This window comes from Colias croceus, chromosome 17 (genome assembly GCF_905220415.1).
Source record: "Colias croceus chromosome 17, ilColCroc2.1".
Lineage (NCBI taxonomy): Eukaryota > Metazoa > Arthropoda > Insecta > Lepidoptera > Pieridae > Colias > Colias croceus.
In genome coordinates this window covers 6,940,396-6,961,942 of record NC_059553.1, presented here as the reverse complement: position 1 = coordinate 6,961,942, position 21,547 = coordinate 6,940,396, and the positions used below count along the sequence as shown (strand labels likewise).

Sequence of the window (21,547 nt, the reverse complement as noted above, 5' to 3'; positions counted from 1 at the left end):
CATTACTTTTAAGAGTGCTCGATTGTGCGAAGCGTTGCTGTAGTTGAAACATTCAACGTTACATTATGCCGCTTAATGCTCTCTAGTGCTGTAAATGGAAAACACGGATTGCTTATATCATTATGACTTGTTTATCTGTAGTATTTCATGTTATTGGTGTGTTCTAAATATACTGTGTTTGTCAAAGTTCACACGACGCGTGATTTCGGCGTCACCTCTTGACATCTGTCAGTTGTCACTTTTTGCTGTTCAGCGTGTGTTGCGAATTTCCTTGCCATATTTTCAAGAAAGTTCTACCTATATTATCAAAAGTAATAATGAATACTAAATAGTCATTATTCATCATGTAGCATAAATAACACCAACGCCAAGGATTACTCTTCATCAAAAAACTGTACTATATGAGTCGCCTCCATGTGTAAGTCTTCAAAAATGGTTTCCAGCAGTACACGGGTGATACAAGTCACCAATATTGCTCCCCAAGCTACCAAAGACCAAATGCAAACGTTGTTTGGTTACTTGGGGAAGATTGATGACATTCGATTGTATCCGACGATAAGAGACGTGTCGTGCCCGGTGCAGTCCCGAATCTGCTACGTGAAGTACTACGATGCGGCGACGGTGAACGTCGCCCAGCACATGACGAACACGGTGTTCATAGATCGTGCTTTAATCGTCATACCTATGCAATCTGGTGAAATTCCAGATGAGCATAAAGCGCTAGAAATGTCCAGTAATGGAACTTTAGTGCCAGGTTTAAATTCGGTGGAGCCGCGCCTGCCAGCTCACGTCGTTAATTCTCTGGAGGGCATGCCGCCGAATCAAGTCATACAAACATATGATCCTAAAATGGCGGCAGCTGGATTGCCACCTTACCCTCCCATCCCAGCTGCATATGATTCACGCAAGATAGAGGAGATTCGAAGAACGTTACTAGTAATCAATGTGGGTGATCTGACTCATCAGCAGTTGGTCGATCATTTCTGTCAGGCTGGGGAGGTAGCATACTTACGCTTTTGTGAACGGGATGCTGATAAACTAAAGTATGCATTGGTTGAAATGACGGAACAAGAGAGTGTGTTGAAAGCTTTACAGTTAAATGACACCACAGTCGAAGGACAAACTATAAAGGTAAAATATTATAACACTTACGAATTTACTATTAAATCTATAATTATATCACAGGTCTAGTATAATATTATTATGGATAATATTATTATTATTTTCAGGTACATCATGCAACCCAGGCAATTTGCAAACCTCAAACAAAGAGTAATGAGGCCGCCCAGCGTGAGATTGAAGAAGCAATGTGCCGAGTGAAAGAGGCACAGAACTTAATCTCTGCAGCGATTGACCCAGTAATTGGACTGTTATCAAAGGACAAACGGAGGTACTCCATTTTGTATTTAATATCCCATCATTTTCTTAATGCTGTGTTTGTTAACAGAATCAAGTTGTGCACTGTGTAATCAAGAAGAATAATCACATTTAAACAGTGTTGACGTTAAATATGTGTACATATTATCATATATATTAAGAGCAAATAACAAAAAACATCATCATAAGTTAAACAAAAAACTTGATTCTGTTATCATTTGAGATCCTGCGTTATCTATAATGCACCTATCCAACCCCACTGCAAGTAAGAAGCGAATATGTAATAGGAAGTTGTTTAATAACTAATCAGTAAAGGTAGCGACTGACTTGCAACATATGTAATGTGTTTGTGGCGATCTTGTTACATTGCAGAGTAGCTATATGATGCAGCGTTTCCGTGCGTTGATTAGTCAGCTCAATCGTGCTCCGTTTATACTCGAATGTACTGCGTAGAGGTAATGTCTACAATTATTTAACAATTTATTATAATAATCCTCTCCTCAACAGCAATAAGACAAGTTTTCATGTAATAAAGCTGTCATGTTTCATAGATTGTGGGATTGTAACTTGTCTGATTGCAAATTGTACCATTATTGCAAGTCAGTTGCTGTCTTTATTCATTTGCATTAGATATATAGTGTAATGGGGTCCATTTTTATAGCTATGTTTTATTTTCACCAGCCATTATATGCGTTGATGATGAATATAAACTTAAAGAATAAATTAAGTTAATCAGACTAACTATGATAATAACAAAAACTTCTTGTTTATAATGTTTGCTAAACAAACATTGTCTTCTCAAAACTGACTTTGTGTTTGAAAATTTTGCTCTAAACAAATATGGCTAAAAAGTTTCAATAACTTTATATTCAGAATAGAATAGCCAATCTTTACAATAAAATAACAAAAGAAAACAATTTAAACAATAGCACATCTAATTTATTTAACTCTCTTAATGTTAATGAAATATTATACATTTCTAATTATCAGTGATAAGATAGTTAGTTAGTTGAAGACTAAACTTCAGTAAACTTGGAAATACACAATTTTATTAATGGCTCTTATCTAATTCAAGAAATTTTGAACTTCATTTAAAATTGTAATTTTAATTATTACTAACCTCTATTAACAAAAAAAAAAATTACAACATGTTATAATATAGCAAATAGCAATAGCAGTAGTATCACCATCTATTCAGGGGACCAAGATGCGGCGTTTCCTCATCGATTTAATAAAAATAACCTAGTTCTTACAGATTTTTTTCTCAACTATAATCTAAGTTCTAACCTTTTATTTCTTTCCACGACACAGGCTTATTGCTGCAAGAGTTTTCTCATAATGTTGTTCTATATCTATCCTAAATAATAAAGCTGATGAGTATTTTGTTTGTTTGTGTTGAACACGCTAATCTCAAGAACTACTGGCTTGACTTAAAAAATTATTTGTAAAAAGTCTATGTATTGAGGTATTCATTACGACCACAAAAAGCAGAACATCAATTAAAAATGTTCCAAAAATGGCAAAAACTCCAATTGGAAGCAAACAAAGCTGCAAGGCTGCATCCCGTAGCTTCACCCACGTAGCACCCAGATAAAAAAGTAGCATATGCGACAAATTTTACAGATGTGAGCTGTTTTTGTTTGAACGAGTAACAAACATCCTTACATTCTTTCAAACTTTCGCGTTACTAATATAAGTAGGATTGTCAAGTAAAATAGAAGGTTTCATGTACCAGTTAGAATTCTAGTAATTGTGTGGGATTGTCAAGTAATGTACAAGTTTGTGTCAGGACTCGTTCCCGCTCTCGTTCGAGACGCCGTTCCCGCTCGAGGCACCGCGGCAAGCGCTCACGATCCCGCTCCAGACATCGCTCCAGACGGTCTCGATCTAGGAACCGACATCGTACCAGGTAATGTTATATTGTGTTATTGGTTATTTGGTACACTTTAATAATTTTAAGCTTCTATTATAATATTGTATATAATAAATTAAATAAAATGATCAATTGAAATATTTAATGAATGAAACAGGACTCTTTTTTTTAAAAACCTGTTTTTATCCAGTATACATATTATGTTAATGTTTCTACATATTATTTAAATGTTTATGGATCTAAGTATCCTTCAGAAGTCTAGTCAAATTAATGTATTCAATAAATTTAATTTCCTCTATAATAATGTTAAATTTTCCATCTTAATTCAGATCTCGCTCTCGCCACCGCAGTTCCAGACGTTCAAGATCTAGATCACGACATCGCACTTCGAGATCTAAGCGTGATAAATCCCGTGACCGTGACCGCGATCGCGACCGTGACCGTGATCGTAAAGATAAGAAAGACTCTGACAAAGACAAAGAAAAAAGTGAAAAACCCAAATCGCCACCCAAAGAGGAGAAAGAACAAGAGCCCAAAGTTGAAATTGTCGAATCTGAGACTAACGGAGTGAGCTCCGACACTAAATCTAAAGCATCATCACCAACCGAAGAGAAAGAAAAGGTAGAACCGGAGAAAGAAAAGGAAAAAGAAGTGAAAGAGAGGTCGCCCTCAAAGAAGAGGGAACGATCCCGTACCAAGGAAAGGGATAGAGACAGGAAACGCGATCGGTCGCGCTCCAAACGACGATCCAGATCCAAATCTAGAAGGAAGCGATCCAGGTCTAGAAGGAGATCACGCTCTAAAGACCGAAAAAGGTCTCGCTCTAGAGAAAGAAAGAGGTCGAGATCGCGCAAACGGACTCGGTCCAGGGACAGGAAAAGATCTAGATCGAGAGATAGGAAGCGCTCTAGATCTAGGGACAGAAAAAGAACCAGGTCAAGAGAAAGGAAACGTTCGCGGTCTAGAAGCCGCAGATCGAAAAGCCGGTCCATCAGAGACTCGAAAACGCCGCACGACAGAAAGTCGCGGGATATAACTCCGAGCCTTCCCACGGTTATTGAGGAAAAAAATTCTTCCATTGTTGAAAATGCGTCCCCTGAATTGGGAAATGAAAAGAATTCTCCAGACAACATGGATATTTCCAATTCGCCCTAGATTTAAAGTTACCGACTTCATGAAATAGTTCAACAAGTTATTTTTTTAATGTGCTGTTTGTATAATTTGCTTGATTGTTCTCATTTTGCATAACTAGTGTTTTTCGCATAGTATAATTAAGTAATAAATCAATTTAATAATATGTTTCGTTTTATTTATTAACTAATTCATGCTTCAAATTAAAAACTATTGAGAAACGAACTCTCAAAGAAATATAATTTAAAAACATTGATTTAAAAAACTAAAAAACACGCTTTCAAGATAGATACCAATAAAAAGTAAAAAATAATTATCACTCTAGGAATTAAACAATACGGATTTTGTTTATTTTAATTTCAATAGATATAGCCGATTTTAATTTAATAGATAAAACTGACTGTTTAAAATGGATTGAAATCGTGTGTAATGAAATCGGTTAGTTTACGTAAGGAAATATTTAAGTGGCCATCCTTATCGGGAAAATAAGTTTATGAAATTATTGTTTTGTTACCAGGTTTGATTAGTATTCAAAATTATAATTAAATCCGTCGTTGTAAAGTGGGTCAAAATCGAATCGAAAGGAGAATTGGTTACATACAAACATATTTTTTAAGCTAATACTGGAGATGCTTATCATGATAATAAGATAAATTTATGAAATTATTGTATTGTCACCGGTCCTTGATAACTGTACAAAATTTGAACGAAATCTGTCGGTTTAAAGTGGGTGAAGATCAAGTCGGTTACTCGGTCGCTAATCAAAGCGTGTTAAAACTTAAAAACATTGGGGTCAAAAAGCTAAAAAAGGATGACTATCATTTGCAGTTTACGAGATATGCACTGGTGAGAGCGAGTCTAAACGCACAGTGTTAACACTACCTTCCTCCATCTGCTGATAAGTAAATTAATTAGAAAAGTTTTGTATCATTTGCTTGAGTTTTATATAGTAATTATAGTCAGAAAAAAAGTGAATATAATGAAACAATGATAATGTAACACTGTAATGAGAATAGAACAGAGGTTGTATGTCCTACAATAATTATACGATTGTTAATAATTAGCTACTTGACTTGACTTTTACGATTTAAATTAATTTTTCTCGTAATTTCATTCAATGGCGTGTGAAATGAATTTTTTTATCGCCACTACGGACTAACAATTTAATTGCTGTATTTGTGTAAGTTTAGTATGGATGTAGATATTTCTCAAATGTTGATTGTCTATTATTTCTTTCGCCCAGGTAGTCTTAAACTGAATTATTTCATACAAGTAAAATTGACCGAATTAAGAGACATTATAGACGGAATATTATATGAAAAATGGTTATTATCAAATACGAGAAGATGGTTACAGAAAAGCGAAGCCCCTTATCCAGGTTACTGTAGAGCCCCGGGAAGTGAATTGTGCCTACCCGTACTTTGCAATTGCAAGAAACTGACTGAAATATGGAATAAAATTAGAAAAAAAGGTCGATAAATAAAACAAAACGTTTCTTTGAGAATATTTTATTCCTTATACAACAGATTACAGAACAATAATTTCTGAATAACTTAATACACAGCCGATACATCTATTGATTCAATTACAATACGTTTTTGAAATTGTTGCGTTGAATGGAAGTAAAAAAAAAATGGCAATAAGTACAATATCCATCAAAAAAAAGCTCATATATTACCTAGACAGATATTATAGTTCATTAGCAATATTTTACGAGAATGCAAAGCATTTTACGCGGATTATTTATTATATACAATTACTAAGCTATATTATAATAATAATTCAGAAGGGCAGAACGTCAAGCATGGCATATTTCCACGTCCACTGACGAGCTAGGGCTTCGAACCGCGGTCGGTCCTTCACGTACATCGCTCCAAGTTCCGGCTCCATACATACCTGTACAAGGGAAATATGATTTATTTATGTTATTTTAATATTAGGAATCTCATATAAAACTAAATTTTGATCGCGTTTTCAAAAAGTTAATTTAATAAGGAGCAGCATACATTTAATGTTATGGTGTTTCTTAGTCATATTCTACGACTAACAAACTATTTTTTTTTGTGTCAATGAACTTATGAGCATAGAAATAATTTCCCATTCAGCAATTTCTATCTTGTATCCTTTGAAGTTGGAGTAACTTTAATATTTTAATTTTATATAATTCAAAAGCTTATAAATGAAAAATTTTGTAATAGAAAAAATTGAATCACGAGGCGGGATTCGAGCCTGCGTCTTTTCGCCATACCTTCTTCAAAAATTAAAGAGACAACAATTTATTTATTTCAAGCCTTTTTATTACAAACTAGCTGCTCCACGCGGTTTCACCCCCGTGGCTCCACTCCTGTTGGTCGTAGCGTGATGATATATAGCCTATAACCTTCCTCGATAAATGGGCTATCTAACACCGAAATAATTTTTCAAATCGGTCCAGTAGTTCCCGAGATTAGCGCGTTCAAACAAACAAACAAACTCTTCAGCTTTATAATATTATTAGTATATTGGTATAGATTTCTCTATTCCTGGCAGTTGGAGAAACTTCGTTCAAAAAATGAAACTATAATTTCGTATTTGTAAAATATTTTTTGATTGAAATTTATTTCCCCAAACTCCTAAAAAATTAATTAATTTTCCCCAAAAATCACCCCAAATAAAAAATCACTCACATTTGTATACGGATCGGTCAGCAAGCTCTGTATCGATATCAGCACTTTGCTGATAGTCAGCGCCAGGGACCAATTGTGATGCACCGAGTCTATCCCCACGTCCCCGTGACGGGACACGTTGGGGTGTAGGATCCTAGTTAGAAACCTGACCACGGGCGGGCTCATGGGATACCTGGAATTGATAATTTAACGCAGCTTATACCCGTTACTGAAACTGTATTTTTGATTTATTTTGTAAAAAATATTATCAAAAATTGTATGCAGATAAATATGTAAAGAAAATGGATAAATAGTCGACCTCATTGAAAAGATAGCTCCTTGAATTTTTTTTAAATGTGAAAACTGATCGATTTTAGGTACTTAATAATAACATTTTTTTAATTTTTATTATTACATATTGCTTATCCAGCTTATAGAAAAATATTTAAGTAAATAAAAATTGGAGGAGAAAATAAGTTTACTTTTTTATTAATTAAACAATAATTTAACAAAATAAAAAAGCGAATATAAGGCGATAGACGAGGACGAAAAAAAAAACAAAAAATACACAAAACAATTTTATTTTTCAATAATTTTGCTAGGTAGAAAATAAAAGGTAGTCAGGTAAGGATTATATCAAGGTAAATGAAACCGCAAAAAAAAATAAAATTAAGGTAATCATTAGTAAGAAGTAAGAACAGTAAGTAATCAAATTTCAAAAGCACATATCAAATTAGCGATACCAACATTGACGCACTATAAACAACTAGACTCACAATCTACTATATTAAAGATTCAAATTACGACCTTATTTCTGAGCAGTAAAATTTATAATCACTTGAGCTCATTACAAAAATACAACACAGAGTAAGAAAAAGCAGTAGTATGAAGTATGGAAGAATTCTAACCAATACCCGCGGCCCCATCATTAAAGCGGCTCGACGGATCACAGTGGGGTTTTAGTCGGTACGAATCCGACATAACCCACGGCTCCTTCCCCGTGGGCCGTGGGTATCTTTGGAAGATTTCCCCACAGTATGAAGACAATTTTTTATTGTAACTGTCAGTCTAGTTCTTCATCACATCAATGCGTACAGCACCACAAACGTCCGCCTGGCACCTCCACCACCGCACCAGCGCACCAGCGCCCCAGTCCCCAGCACGCGGGCATACTCACGAATAAGGCACCTGCACATAGAGGTAGAACACGCCGCCCTCGTACGGCGAGCCGGCCGGCCCGGTGACGCTCGCCTGCCAGTGGCAGCACTTCGCGTCCAACGGCGTCGCGGCTATACCTTCGGGCGGGTCGTTACGCAACATCTGACGCAGTAATTTATTATCCTTAAAGGGAAATTGACAACGGCTAATACGATCTCTTTTCTGTGACACGCATTTTTTTTTAAATAGGCAGGCTGTAAAAAAAATTCGAACTGTCTTCTCGCAACGGAACGTCAAAATTAAAAAAAAAAAATTCGAATTGGGAATTTGGAATACGTCACAATATAATTGTTGAAATAAAATTTGGGTGCGGGTTGTGAGTGGTAGTAAAATAATGATAAATAAAACACAGAAAAGCAATACACATGACACATAATATAAATGCAATACATTTTGTACATCACAACATTTAAAAATGATTGTTACCTTTACTATGTTTACTGATAGACAGAATGCTGGGCAATAATAATATTAAAACACAAAAACTCCAAAATAAGTGTAGGTAGTAATAAGTATCATTTATGTCATGATATTTTAAATTCAGTTGTTAAACAAGTTATTATGAATCAAGCTGGAACAATTGAATCCAAACACATTTTGATCAAAACTGTCTTTAACACTGTGAATATGAAATAAATGTTCTTTCTTTGTTTCTGAAATACTGAATAACTAGTACAAAATTTATTTTTTTTATATAGGTAAATTCAAGCAAATGTCCTTACTTTTTAAAATCCATAACTTTAATAAGCCACACTTTCCATGGCCACAAATACAAAAAAAAAACACCATATACTAAAATTTGTCTATAATATATCTATAATCTATGGTCTCATTATATAATCTGTTTGTTACCTTGAGCTCGCTGCGCAGCCGGTTGCGTCTCCAGGCGTTCTCCTCACCGTCGGGCGGCGCCTGCACGCACATCTGCACCAGGCAGTTGCGGCAGAAACAGGATTCCACTAGCGATTGGTATTTCTGTACGGGGAAAAGATTTAATAACGTTAGTAGGTACTTGAGTCACTTATATGTTAAACTATTAGGGTCAACTCACACCAAAAGAGCGGCGAAGGGCAGCGAAGCGGAGCGCAGTTTCCGTGTCATATGAATTTTTACTTCATCCCTGCGACTCGTTCGAGTTTCTCAGACGATAATAAGTTTTCGCTTCGCTGCCCTTCGCCGCTCTTTCGGTGTGAGTTGACCCTTAGAGAGTTAGGTCAAATACAGTCAAAGTTTTGATAAATAACTAAATTATAGTAGTACATCTGGGCTGTGATGTTGACCATCTTCCAGTTAGTGTTTTATGCTAAATATAATCTATACTAATATTATAACACTAAAGAGATTGTTTTCTTTTTGTTTGAACGCGCTAATCTCAAGAACTACTGGTTCGATTTGATAAATTCTTTCGATGTTAGATAGCCTATTTATCAAGGAAGGCTAACTATGTATCATCACGCTAAGACCAACAGAAGCAGAGCAATTCTTTTTGCTTTGCTTTGTATAAAATTGAAAAGAGATATTCAAATAAAACAAAATATATAGATCATATTTTGAATTAGAAAACTTATGTAAAAAATAAAGTTGTTGAATTTTGTTACTATTTTATTATTTGACGTATTTCATGAAATTTAAATTAACATTACTACCTCATTCAATAATGACAAACATCCAACACAAATTACACACAATAAAAACTTACCCGCTGCCAATCAAAATCAGTAAATATCGGTCGGAACAGTGGCCACCTAGCCGCAGCGAAGGCCGCCCAGCGTGGGGTCGGCACACGTGCACGTACGAGTCGCTGCCAGCGAGTGCACACGCACGCACACGCGCACAGAGACATGTCGTCCAGATATTGGAATATGCATAGCAACACTGTAAAACAAAAATTGTGTTGAATAAAGAATGTTAAAGTTGGTGTGGTCTAATTGAATAACTTATTCCTTTTTAACTGACTTCAAAAAAAGGAGGAGGTTATCAATTCGGCCGGTATGTTTTTTTTAAATGTATGTACACCGATTACTCTGCGGTTTCTGAACCAATTTACGTGATTCTTTTTTTGTTCAATGCGGGATGGTGTCAAATTGGTCCCATAAAAATTTTATTCGGATAGGCCCAGTAGTTTTTATTTTATGAGCATTTTTGTCTGTATTTGTAAATGTTGCAAGTGCAAGTTTGAAGTCGGTTGTTTATAACGCAGTTATAATAACTCCACTTGTTTCAGTAGTAGTATAAGTTGATTAAATAATATTTCAAGATTTGTTGTTGAATGTGGTAGGTACTTTGTTTTATCTTTTTTTTATTGATTATATGGTGCTTCAAAGCTCAAAACTCAATTATTCATTTTTTGTTGAAATGTTATTTTGATGATTAATGAGTATGGTAAAAACTAATACTAATTACATTAAACCACTTATCATTGATACAAAATAACTTCAATTTTTAAATACTATATAAATTAACAGCCACAAAATAACACACCTTCAGAAGGCAAATGCTCAACAATGCCAAATGGCACATTGTCTGGAAGACGTGGGGTTGTCAAAGCTTGTAGAGTTCTAACTAAACTGGGTGGTTGTGGTGGTGATCCCCCGTAAAACCCCGCTCCTTCCTTCGGAGGGTCATTCCCTGAACCATTGCTGCCGCTACCACTGGGCCCTGAGTTGCTGGCGCGACTTGCGTCATCTTCCGGACTTGTTTCACTGTCTAAGGATGTCTACAATTTGAAATGACAGTTTAGTAAAATTTTAAACTTAATTCTAATTCAAAGAATCAAATGAAAGTAGGTATGATGTGTAAAAATAAATTGTGATTTTTTCTGGATACTGAACTGTTTTGTGCATGTTACCTTTTTTAGAACTTTTATTAAATAATTCAGGTAAAATTATGTGCATTGATGATCATGAAATATTAAATCATTTCATTATTATTTATTTATGATTCAGGATTATTTCATTGTTCAGCCTTTCATAATTTCAATGTTGTACAAATGACAAACAAATTAAACAAATTATATTTAAAACACAAAAGCTACAGCCCAAAATTAGATGAAAACTACATAATATATAACTCACTCTATAACGCCACCAAGCTGGTATCGGAAATGTCCTATTAGATTTCTTTTCGGTGCCGAAATTTAGATCCGAGGGCTCATCGTTTCCTGAATCCCCATCGTCGGTTTTTTCAGTGGAAAAATGTGAACAAGGCAAATATGAAGGAAACTCCGGGAAGAGAAAAGCGTGACAGGTTACACACACTGGTTCACCAAAACTTGGGCCGTAATATCCATTGCATACAGAACATACTGAATTCTGGAAACATAGCGCACGTTTAACAAGAGTAAAGGGCAATAAAATATGAACAAAATATAAAAACTTACATACATTAAATTCAAACTCGAGTGGCTGTTCTATAGGCGACACAGACATCAATTTGTCTTCACCTTCTTCCAGCTTTTTAATAAAGTTTAAAAAATCAGGGGCCATCACCGACATTTTGATGGTCAGGCTTTAGATCGATACTTCTATCACTTAGATAGTTATGTAGTTCATTAACGTTTAGTTTTAATATCTAGTTTGCATTATCTTAACCATCACACGATATAAATTATCATATATTTTTAATAGTTAAATAAAAAAGTTTATAATTTTACGTTGTTTACTCAAGAAAACTATTATTCTGATTACTGATATTGACAAATAGAAATTTGTGAACAATTACCTAATGTCAATTTGACTTGTGTATGCCCAATGCCCATAAACAATTTTTTTTCTTTTTAAATACGATTCTGGATCTAGAAACGGGAGGTAAAATGGGTTATTTATGGTATTGTATTTTTGATATTTCCCGTTTTATTTTTTAAAAGTTACCTATTATTGTCATTTTACTAATTAGGTAGGTATATAAAGGGCTTTCGACATCAGTTTAAAGTTTTTTAATATCTTCAATAGTTACGGAATAATCGCCTGTGCACATTTGACGATTACACCCTGTATATATTTTACTAGCTTTCCGCCCGCGTTTTCAAAGAAAAACCCGCATTGTTCCCGTGGGATTTACGGGATAAAACCTATCCTATGTGTTAATCCAAGTTACTCTCTATATGTGTGCTAAATTTCATTGTAATCGGTTCAGTAGTATTTGCGTGAAAGAGTAACAAACACATTCATACATCCTCACAAACTTTCGCATCTTTAGGATAATAGGAAGGATAGAATCCATACTAATATTATAAATGCGAAAGTAACTCTGTCTGTCTGTTACTCAATCACGCCTAAACTACTGAACCAATTTTCATAAAAATTTGGTATGAAGATAATTTGATACCCGAGAAAGGACATAGGCTACTTTTTATCCCGGGAAAATGACGCATTCCCGGAAATCCTACGGGAACGGGAACTATGCGGGTTTTTCTTTGACTGCGCGGGCGAAGCCGCGGGCGGAAACCTAGTATAACCTATATATAGATTCTCATATAAATATATTTTAATTATCAGTTGAAAACACTTATGGATGTTAAGGAACTACAATGCTTTTTTTGTTGGAATTTTAATGTCTAAGTAGGTATAGAACAGTAGATCTCGTATCTAAATACTAGAACGATGTTTTTGCAATTCAAAGGATAATAATATGATCAGGCACCAAATAAAACAACGGACTTTGTTCTTAAAATTATTCTTATTCAACACTCTTTTTTCCCATTTATCCCATAGGTATGAATTTTAAATTTTTGTATTGGCATTTTTTTTTTTCAATCAAACAGGAAATTACGTGTACATTACCGTGACATAGTTCATTATTTACACAGCATTTTTTAAAGACAGAAATATACATTTTTTAAAATATTTTTTCAAGTTTTTAGGATTGAATATACTTATAAAAAATATAAAGCATGATGATAAAAATGAATCAAGAATAAATAAATTAATATTTCCAGGGACGAAAATACATTAAGCTTTTTTCTGATCTATATTTTTCAGAATAATGACAAAAATAAGACTTTTTAGTTGTTTAAAAATACTCTTGTTGTTTTGTTGGTAAATCGCCTTCGAATCAGTATCAACTGCAGATTTTACATGAAAGATAACTTGGATCATTAAAATCTATCTCAGTTACACTTCTTATGTTGAATTATTTGATTCATTACAACAATAGAAATCACAAATATTCAGTATTTAATGATTCAAGTTACATATAGCTATAGAAGATATCCAACAATTCAAGTTATACAAAATTATTAGAAACTAAATTGAAGCCAACATTTTATATATTTATGGCAAATGGCAATAACATGCCATGTTTGCGATGAATTTGTAATTATTATTGTACAAATATTTTTTTGGGATATTCTGGTTGTTTCTTCAACTGTATTTATACATAATACATTAAAAATACTGTGTCGCTTACACTTAATAAGGTGGGGATCAGATTTTTATTTAGGACTTTGCCAGATAGAACGAACTGACGTCGCACTATGACGCCATGTGTGTGTGTTGAGCGGTAAAATATCGTCAAATAGAGCGTCAACGTCTGATACGCGCGCTAAGTAGGTACGCTTCTATCTGACAAAGCCGTTACTGTTTTGTGGTTGGGTTGTGAAAAATGTTGTGTGGTTTTATGAAACCACGGTAAAAGTGAAACTTTTTTTCACACCATAGACACGATAATTATCGTACGGTTCCGAACACTCTATACCTACTCGGCAGCCGACCGTCACACGACATGCGCTACACAGACCAAAAAGTTTGAGACGATGTAATAAAAGTTTCACTTTAATTGGATATTCCCTCCAATTTTTACTACTCGACTAAATTGCTCATATTCTTATTTTTAAAATTACACTTATTAATGAACCTGTGTATAATTAATAATTACATGACGTACCTATTAAAGATGTCACAACTTCGATAATGAGATAGGAAAAATAGTGCATTACAATTTCCATGGTTTATTATACTTCAAGGAAATGTATCCTAATTTCCCATTCAATCATTAAAATCAATTACAAACAAAATTAAAAATCAATTATCATTAACCTACCTACTAACAATTAGTTCATTTACAAAGTCTCAATACGTTAAACACACTTATTTCACTATTATTGCATCCGCTGTATTTTTACAAAAAGGACGCTATTTCATGAACTACCCATAGGGTTGGGTCCTTAAAACTTCGTTTTTTATGCTATCATAAAGCAAAAAAAAAAATACACGTTAGTGTTAAATAAAATGATAAATAAAAATTACGAACATAGCATTTAAAGTAGAGCAAAGGCGTTCAATTTTAAAACACTTATTGATATAATCAGCGCTGTCTTTGCTAAAATAATCAAGTATTACATAGACGCTTGTTGTCACCAATTACAATGTATAATTATTGAATTTACAATTAATTTATCATATCCCACTACATAACACTGTAAAACGGTTTGTGTAATTTCAAAATTGTATCTTAGAATTTAATTGTTTAGCCACTGCACTTCGTCACTTGTAAAAAAATCACCAATGAGCCTTAAAGGACGTAGTCCATTTTAACTTAAACTACACTTCCTGTAGGGGGGCCGTTCGCCCCTCTACCACACTCAGTAGGGTGAGTAGTACGAGCCGCGCCTCATCCCTCTGCGAACAAGGCAGAACATCATATAGGGCCTGTGTGTTCATATGCAGTGCTGGTGCCGATGATGCAGTAGTTTTCTTACATGACAATATCGGACACATAGGTACATTTCTAGCAAATGAATTTATTTGTTTACTGAACAATTTAATTCGTTTTAACATCTCGTGACTTCTGAATTGCACTCACCTACATTCACTGGTTACTTCCGAGAGCTTATGGTTGTTTTTCTTATTGGAATTATCAGTCAATTTGTTCCAAACATTGTTGCAAAACATACACACGAATTTGTATCATTAAAGGCGGGGTCGATTCCGTTATTGTCATGTAAAAATACAAAGCATAGAGCGACAAAGCTACTATGGCGAGTCTGAAAATGCTTGATTCGTGGTAAATGGTCACTGTAACTTTTTTAATATTTAAGTGCACTTCGATTGCTTAATACCAATTATTACTTATGATCATATAAATTTAAGGTCCACAAATTTAAATAAAGGCACTAATTAAAAATTTAATATTATAAAAAAGCAGTGCTTATTTTTCATTTTAGATATGGCTTCTCGCCAGAATTTTCTTGAAACTTCACTTATTAAAACAGCTACTTCTTGCAAGTCTAATTTAGATTCGAATAGTAAGCCAATTCTAATTTTCAATAGGGCACTTAATTTTGAAATATTTTTAAGGCCGTCTGTTGGCCCTTTCTCAAATTGCATGTTTTAAAATTTAAATATACCCTCAATATTCATATCTAATAAAATTGGCCTATCATGCAATTACTAAAAGTGCATTATAATGAAGTTATTTTGACTACTCTCCAATAATAAATAAGATATATATTTCACATACATTTGATATAGGTGAGACCAATAGAGGTGCTACTAATTACTTTACACACAGTGAGATTATTGAACAAGTTAAGAATAAACAAGGTTGTAAAGTTAGATACAAATCTAAAGTACTAAAAGTATGTGCATAAACCAAATTTTAGCGTCATTTGAAAGTCCCTCTAGCTGTGATATTAAAAGGGTACATTTTTTGTATCTCTTACTCAAGACCTATGACTAAGGGTTGGATAATAATAAAAGCAATTTCAATAATCTGGCAACACTGTTCTAATCCATCTCAATTATTTTCAACAATAAAATCTCACGCCCATTATATTGTATGAGCATTAAAAGGTCCAAAATCTAACCCACAACCGAATAGTGCACTACTTTCATATGTTTCCAACTTGCTCATATAGACCATGCACATGATATAGGAATAGGAAGGATGCGATATTAAAATACATGAAACTGTCGTCATAAAGTTTATTTTGTATAAATAAATTTTCCTCATAAAGATTTTTTTTAACATTTCTTTCAAGACCGTACTTAAAGCATCAAACAAAAGATATATCCATGCAATTGCATACTTGAAACATTGCTGATACAAAATAATTTATTTCGGAAACATTACTACAGGAAATACTCAACAAGCATAAGTACTACACATCATATCAAACCTCTATATATAAAAAATAACCGCGACTCCTGCAAGGCTACACTCAAATTTAGTGCAAGACACAAATGTAAAGGCTTCTCACTCTATTCTATAGAAAATGGGCGATATTTCATATTACACAACGAGAAAGCAACATCATACCGGCGCATGCGCATTGTTATATATTTTTACTAAAAGAAACTAAAATAATACTCAGAGTGACATTTACTTTACGACAGACAAAAATGAAGCCTTTTCAATGCGAAATGCATTAAATTTTAAGTATATTGAGCATACAAATATAATATGTTTATATCAACATCTTTGCATAAAAAAACCACATTGTACTTATTCAGTTAATACGGCAATAACATTTTTTATTGAGTGTGGTTCAGTGTAGTATGTATATTTGGTTCATTTTTACTATAACACGAAACACATTAAAATTATATTTTATTTTAAAATATTAATTAACTAGGAGACTTAAAACTGTATAAAATAGTCGACGTTGTAAAAATAACTTATTTGGATGGTCCCCCATACAATGATAGTATTGTTTATTTCAAGGCACTTATTTTGAAACAGTATTTGGGTCAATTCTCGAGGGCAATGGTGTTTATAATAAATAATCAATTATTCCGAAAAATGGGAAGACAAGTAGACTTGTGGATCAACATAGTAATTATATGTTTCTTTAACTGACGAGTATGGATTAAGATTATTTTGGATATGTTATACTATTGTAAAAAAAAATTGCGAGTGTTTTGTTGAATGAATAGCCTCCAGATTTAGTAGTTTCATAGAATTCAATCATTTTAATGATACGCAAATACATGAAATGTTCAATTGATTTTCAATTGTTTATTACATAATCAAGAATAAAAAAATTGTATATAATTTGGCACACTACTTGTTATATCCTATTATAATGATATTGTGCACTTGAGGTAGCTATATTATTGTGCCATCTGAGAAAAGAATGTTGTGTGTAAGACACGGAAAATTATAATAATTACGTTTGTATGTAATATGTATCGATCTACATATTATGTATGGTTGTATGTGTGTCTAATTTATCCATAAATCACAGGTAAAGTTGTGAATATTGGGAGAGAGTAAAGTTTGTGTCTATGAATGTCTGTTTATTGTAGGTCAGTTAAGTTTTTATTTATAAGTGACAGTTAAAACCTGTTATCCGTTATAACGCGTTATGCCTTTTTCTGTTACAATTATTATTATGTATATAATATGTACTATAATTGGAACGGAAAAAAATTTTAGCGTAGCATATACATTCTGTAAGTATGTATGCGTGCGCGCGCGCGTGTGTGTGTGAGTTTGCGAGGGAGATATTTTAGTTCATTTGTACGCATATCTACCGCATGTTTGTGTCCTATATATGAGTGTATATTATTTTATACGCATGACTATTTGTATCCTATGTGTCTGCATGTATCTTTTTATGCAAGTTTAATTGTATCCTATATGTATGTGTGTGTGTGTGCATGACTATTTGTATCCCATCAGTATGTGTGTGTGTGTGTGTGTATCGAACTTGTGCCTGCACCCAACTCGCGACCGTGTGTTGATATAAACATGCACGCTCAGTATGGGTTGTACCTGCCGCGGCGCATCGCGGCCCGCCCGCCGCCGAAGTACGGCGAGTAGCCGCGGTACGAGCGGCCGCGCCCGCGCGACCCGCGCGGCGGCCGGTTGGTCGACGAGAGGCCCGGCTTGTTCGTGCGCTTCGGCATCACCTGCGGACGTTTGAGCGGATATTTAGGACAAATTATTATGCTAGCTGTCCCCATTGAGATATACATATGGAGACGACACCGCCTACATCACTATGTTCCGCTCAACATACGCCATATGGCTTAACTGCACGCTCATTTTTTATTTGTTTTAAAGGGAAACGCATCAAATATGCCTTCGTGTGTGTTACGATATTGCACAAATAATACAAAAAATACGGAAAAGTGCAAAGGAATAACTTTCATCTGTAAGTACCTAACTAGATAATAATTTTTAAAATTTAGAGCAAAAAAATGGCGCACAGATTTTGTTCGTGGTGTCTCCTCCATACGTAGTAATATTCCAATGGCTGTCCCGGCGAAGTTGTTTTGTTTAGGCCCTGTTCACATGCATACGGTTGTCGTCAAACGGCTCGGAACCATGCCGTGCTAACCCTTTCATAAACGGTGTTCGCACAGTCACCCAGCAAAGATGTGGTCTGTTTCTACATATAAGGTGGTTTCCTCTAAATAAGGGTGCGCATTCACTATAGAAATCAATGTCTATGCTGTTTTCATCAGGCATTCGGCATCATAAAAACTAATTAAAAAGAATATTTAAGCCATGAAACATGGTATATTATATGAATTTTCATCTTTAAAATCTCATAAAACTATTGCATATTTGTATTTTAATCAACTACAAAATTAAAGTATCATGCTAAAATCTGATCCATTAACATCAAACTGACAAAACTTCATTCAAATACCTTATCCTTCTTAATACATCTATCATTTAAGCTTACCTTAATCTGACGCCCCCGAAATAATGATTCATCCATCGCCATCGCAGTCTGTACACTGTCCTTATCACCAAATTCAATGTATGCAAAACCTTTGGGATGACCATCAAACTTATTACATAATATTGTAACCCTGAAACAGAACAACAACTTGGATTATTCAATAATAGTTTTTTGAAGTGAACATTCTTTAGGCGCATTGATAGAAACATTTCAAAATCGCATGTCATGACAATACCATCATGAGGAGTAAGGCAATGATTTTGGTATCTTTGAATCTTGCCAAAGAAGTTTCACTTCTGACACATGTGCTCAGCACACACACTCTTTTTTTGTCTTTACAATAAAGTCCCTTTATAAGATGATAAAGGGCTTGACAGACTGGTGAACAGGTTTTCTAACAAAACATATCCTTTTGAATAAGACCAGTTTTACCAGGTTAGCCCTTTTGCTCACTACAACTTTCTTTCTTTAAAAGATTAATTAGATGCAACAGCCGTCATCATTTAGTATAATAAATTGGGCATTAAAAACTATCCGGCATTATATTTAACTAGCGGTCCGCCCCATCTTTGCCCATGGTACATATTTACGTTTTCTCGACATAAGAACCATCCTCGTACTTCAAGGAATATAATAAAAAGAAATAATCGAAATCGGGCCATCCGTTCACACGTGATGCCGTGACTACGCGAAACAGGTTTCATTTTTATATATATAGAAAAGCACATCAAATATACAAACAAATAGATATATTTCTAAATGTTTTCTTTTACTATTTTAATGTATCATATTTTTAAATATCTCCATAACCAACCAAGAAATCATGTATTCAACTTTAAAATAAACCAACACAACTTCAAGAACCTTTAATACACAGGCACACAACTAATCAATTATTGATTGTAAAATAAAATCTCACCTATTAATAGAACCACAGCCATGAAAGTGTTGCTCCAGTTCTTCAGCAGTGGCTCCATAGTCCACATTGCCGACATACACTGATCTATTATCAGCTTCTATCTTCTCCTCCAAGGACATGTTTAGTGGACTCGCTGTAACACATTATGTGACTTCTACAAAAGGTTTATTGTCCTATTTTTGTATGGTTTAGTTATGTTTAAACATGTAAACAACATTTGAAATTATTACTTATTATGTTAACAACTAGGTTAATGTGGTTAGCAAATTTTAAGACTAAGCTATTTCATTCAATACTATAAAATGCAAAGGTGACTAATAGACTGATAAATTCTACCCTCAAATGGATAAAACATGTGGCAAAGCTTTGTACAACTGCTAAGTATGAATATAAGTTTAAAATTAAAATGCTAGGATAATAATATAACAAAAGCGCATTTGAGTCAGTTATTTACATTTTACACACAAAAAGTAACAATTTAAATAAGAAAGATTTTAATTTTTGTTCCTACTACTAAGTAGAAACACAAGTGACGAAATAGGAGAAACAATACTAGCATTTATTATTAGAGTAATAAATACATACTGAGTCCCGGTGGGCTGCCCATGCTCATCTGTTTATCAACTTCAGTCTGCATTTGTTTTAGTTTCTCCGCCTCTTCTTCCATCTCCTGCACTCTGGCTTTAATGGCAGCTAGGTCTGGTACCTCAGTACCAGAGGCCTCATCACCCCCCTATGCAAAGAACGAGTATTAATAATTAACTAAACAAAATATAATCACATTACATACAATTACCTTAAGTGGCCTCATTATGACGATATTAGGAACTAATTAACTTTTCAGTGAAACTAATACCAACAATATTATTGTTTTCAACTTAGGGCTCTCAATGGTCAACACTATTGATAGGCTTACTATTCACCAAATAGATTCACCTTTGTATCACCATCTTTATTAGAACGACGCTTTTTTATGTCCATTGTGAGATTTAGCACAATGTAATGTGTAAATGTAAACAAAGTTTAAACGTGCCAACATCGTTTTCGGAAGGTCGTTTTTGTTGGGAATATAAGTTCTACATGTTGCATTAAAAATGCAATGCAATAAATCATAAAATTGCCCATTAAATACAGACTACGCCTACAGTTCCTGAATGTTTGCGACCCCATAGATACTAGATAGTAGCGCCGCTGCGTGGTCTTTCTTAAATGTCAAAACCATAGCCTGCAGTTCGATTTTTACCGCTATTATTTAAAATAGTTGTAAACTTATGTAAACATACTTACACCCATGCTATTATCGGTCATGTTTAAGGAACCGTTAGCTCCGTCTAAATGATTGTTCTCCAAGGAATCCAAATAATCGTTTTCTGCCATTTTAACACTTTAAAGTACTCGTCATAAACTTAAAAACACACTTGAAATAATCACTTCACACTGTATTCAATTAACCTGAAAAATAATCTCCAAGTTTAACTTTTCTGAAACCGTTTGTTTTGCCGTTTGTAGTTTCTTTCGCCAAGAGAAAGCCTTCTGACGTACCGGTAACCAAATTGGCAAAACTTACAACTGACCTACTTATTTTGTTAAAAATATAATTATATTCAAATTCTTTCCAATCACTAAATGCAGATACTATTATTTATTTTTACAAACATTTTAATATTCATGTAATATTTACGGATTTATCTTATCATTTTTATTTTACGCCAAAATATTTGACAAACAAGCGATGACATAAATGACACTAA

At 34.0% G+C, this 21,547-nt stretch overlaps 3 protein-coding genes across 10 annotated transcripts; 1 reads left to right on the top strand and 2 right to left on the bottom strand.

Moving 5' to 3' along the window:
• The first annotated feature begins 216 nt into the window (after positions 1–216).
• On the top strand, positions 217–4,547 carry LOC123699156 (probable splicing factor, arginine/serine-rich 7). The gene is made up of 4 exons (XM_045646041.1): positions 217–1,131; positions 1,230–1,390; positions 3,167–3,286; positions 3,580–4,547. The coding sequence occupies exons 1-4, from the start codon at positions 415–417 to the stop codon at positions 4,403–4,405; spliced, it is 1,824 nt and encodes a 607-aa protein (XP_045501997.1). The 5' UTR covers positions 217–414; the 3' UTR covers positions 4,406–4,547.
• A 1,350-nt stretch (positions 4,548–5,897) lies between these two features.
• LOC123699225 lies at positions 5,898–11,959 on the bottom strand. Of its 3 annotated transcripts, none has more exons than XM_045646131.1 (8): positions 11,624–11,741; positions 11,319–11,555; positions 10,726–10,960; positions 9,944–10,119; positions 9,097–9,219; positions 8,204–8,367; positions 7,048–7,219; positions 5,898–6,277 (listed from the first exon to the last, which is right to left on the bottom strand). In XM_045646131.1, exons 1-8 carry the CDS (start codon positions 11,627–11,629, stop codon positions 6,164–6,166), a joined length of 1,227 nt encoding a protein of 408 aa, XP_045502087.1. In that variant the 5' UTR covers positions 11,630–11,741; the 3' UTR covers positions 5,898–6,163. The 3 variants fall into 3 exon arrangements, with proteins under 3 accessions (XP_045502087.1, XP_045502085.1, XP_045502086.1); XM_045646129.1 differs by having other exon boundaries at positions 5,901–6,277; positions 11,628–11,959; XM_045646130.1 differs by having other exon boundaries at positions 5,901–6,277; positions 8,204–8,346; positions 11,628–11,959.
• Positions 11,960–12,910: 951 nt separating this feature from the next.
• Positions 12,911–21,547, bottom strand: LOC123699224 (polyadenylate-binding protein 2-B). Of its 6 annotated transcripts, none has more exons than XM_045646123.1 (7): positions 21,339–21,547; positions 21,084–21,248; positions 20,382–20,529; positions 19,797–19,929; positions 18,878–19,007; positions 17,959–18,095; positions 12,911–14,861 (listed from the first exon to the last, which is right to left on the bottom strand). In XM_045646123.1, the coding sequence occupies exons 2-7, from the start codon at positions 21,171–21,173 to the stop codon at positions 14,825–14,827; spliced, it is 675 nt and encodes a 224-aa protein (XP_045502079.1). In that variant the 5' UTR covers positions 21,174–21,248; positions 21,339–21,547; the 3' UTR covers positions 12,911–14,824. The 6 variants fall into 6 exon arrangements, with proteins under 6 accessions (XP_045502079.1, XP_045502080.1, XP_045502081.1 ...); XM_045646124.1 differs by having other exon boundaries at positions 21,371–21,547; XM_045646125.1 differs by having other exon boundaries at positions 21,453–21,547.

What these genes read in the sequence shown, in the direction of transcription:
- LOC123699156 (XM_045646041.1), top strand. Translation starts at nt 415, where the DNA reads ATGTGTAAGTCTTCAAAAATGGTTTCCAGCAGTACACGGGTGATACAA. An exon ending in TCGAAGGACAAACTATAAAG is followed by an intron (nt 1,132 to 1,229) that starts GTAAAATATTAT and finishes TATTATTTTCAG; the next exon opens with GTACATCATGCAACCCAGGC. An exon ending in TTATCAAAGGACAAACGGAG is followed by an intron (nt 1,391 to 3,166) that starts GTACTCCATTTT and finishes AGTTTGTGTCAG; the next exon opens with GACTCGTTCCCGCTCTCGTT.
- LOC123699225 (XM_045646129.1), bottom strand. Translation starts at nt 11,738, where the DNA reads ATGTCGGTGATGGCCCCTGATTTTTTAAACTTTATTAAAAAGCTGGAA. An exon ending in GGCTGCGCAGCGAGCTCAAG is followed by an intron (nt 8,368 to 9,096) that starts GTAACAAACAGA and finishes TTTCCCTTTAAG; the next exon opens with GATAATAAATTACTGCGTCA. An exon ending in TATGTGCAGGTGCCTTATTC is followed by an intron (nt 7,220 to 8,203) that starts GTGAGTATGCCC and finishes TATCAATTCCAG; the next exon opens with GTATCCCATGAGCCCGCCCG.
- LOC123699224 (XM_045646123.1), bottom strand. Translation starts at nt 21,173, where the DNA reads ATGGCAGAAAACGATTATTTGGATTCCTTGGAGAACAATCATTTAGAC. An exon ending in TGACCGATAATAGCATGGGT is followed by an intron (nt 20,530 to 21,083) that starts GTAAGTATGTTT and finishes TTCTTTGCATAG; the next exon opens with GGGGGTGATGAGGCCTCTGG. An exon ending in TTCGGGGGCGTCAGATTAAG is followed by an intron (nt 18,096 to 18,877) that starts GTAAGCTTAAAT and finishes AAACGTCCGCAG; the next exon opens with GTGATGCCGAAGCGCACGAA.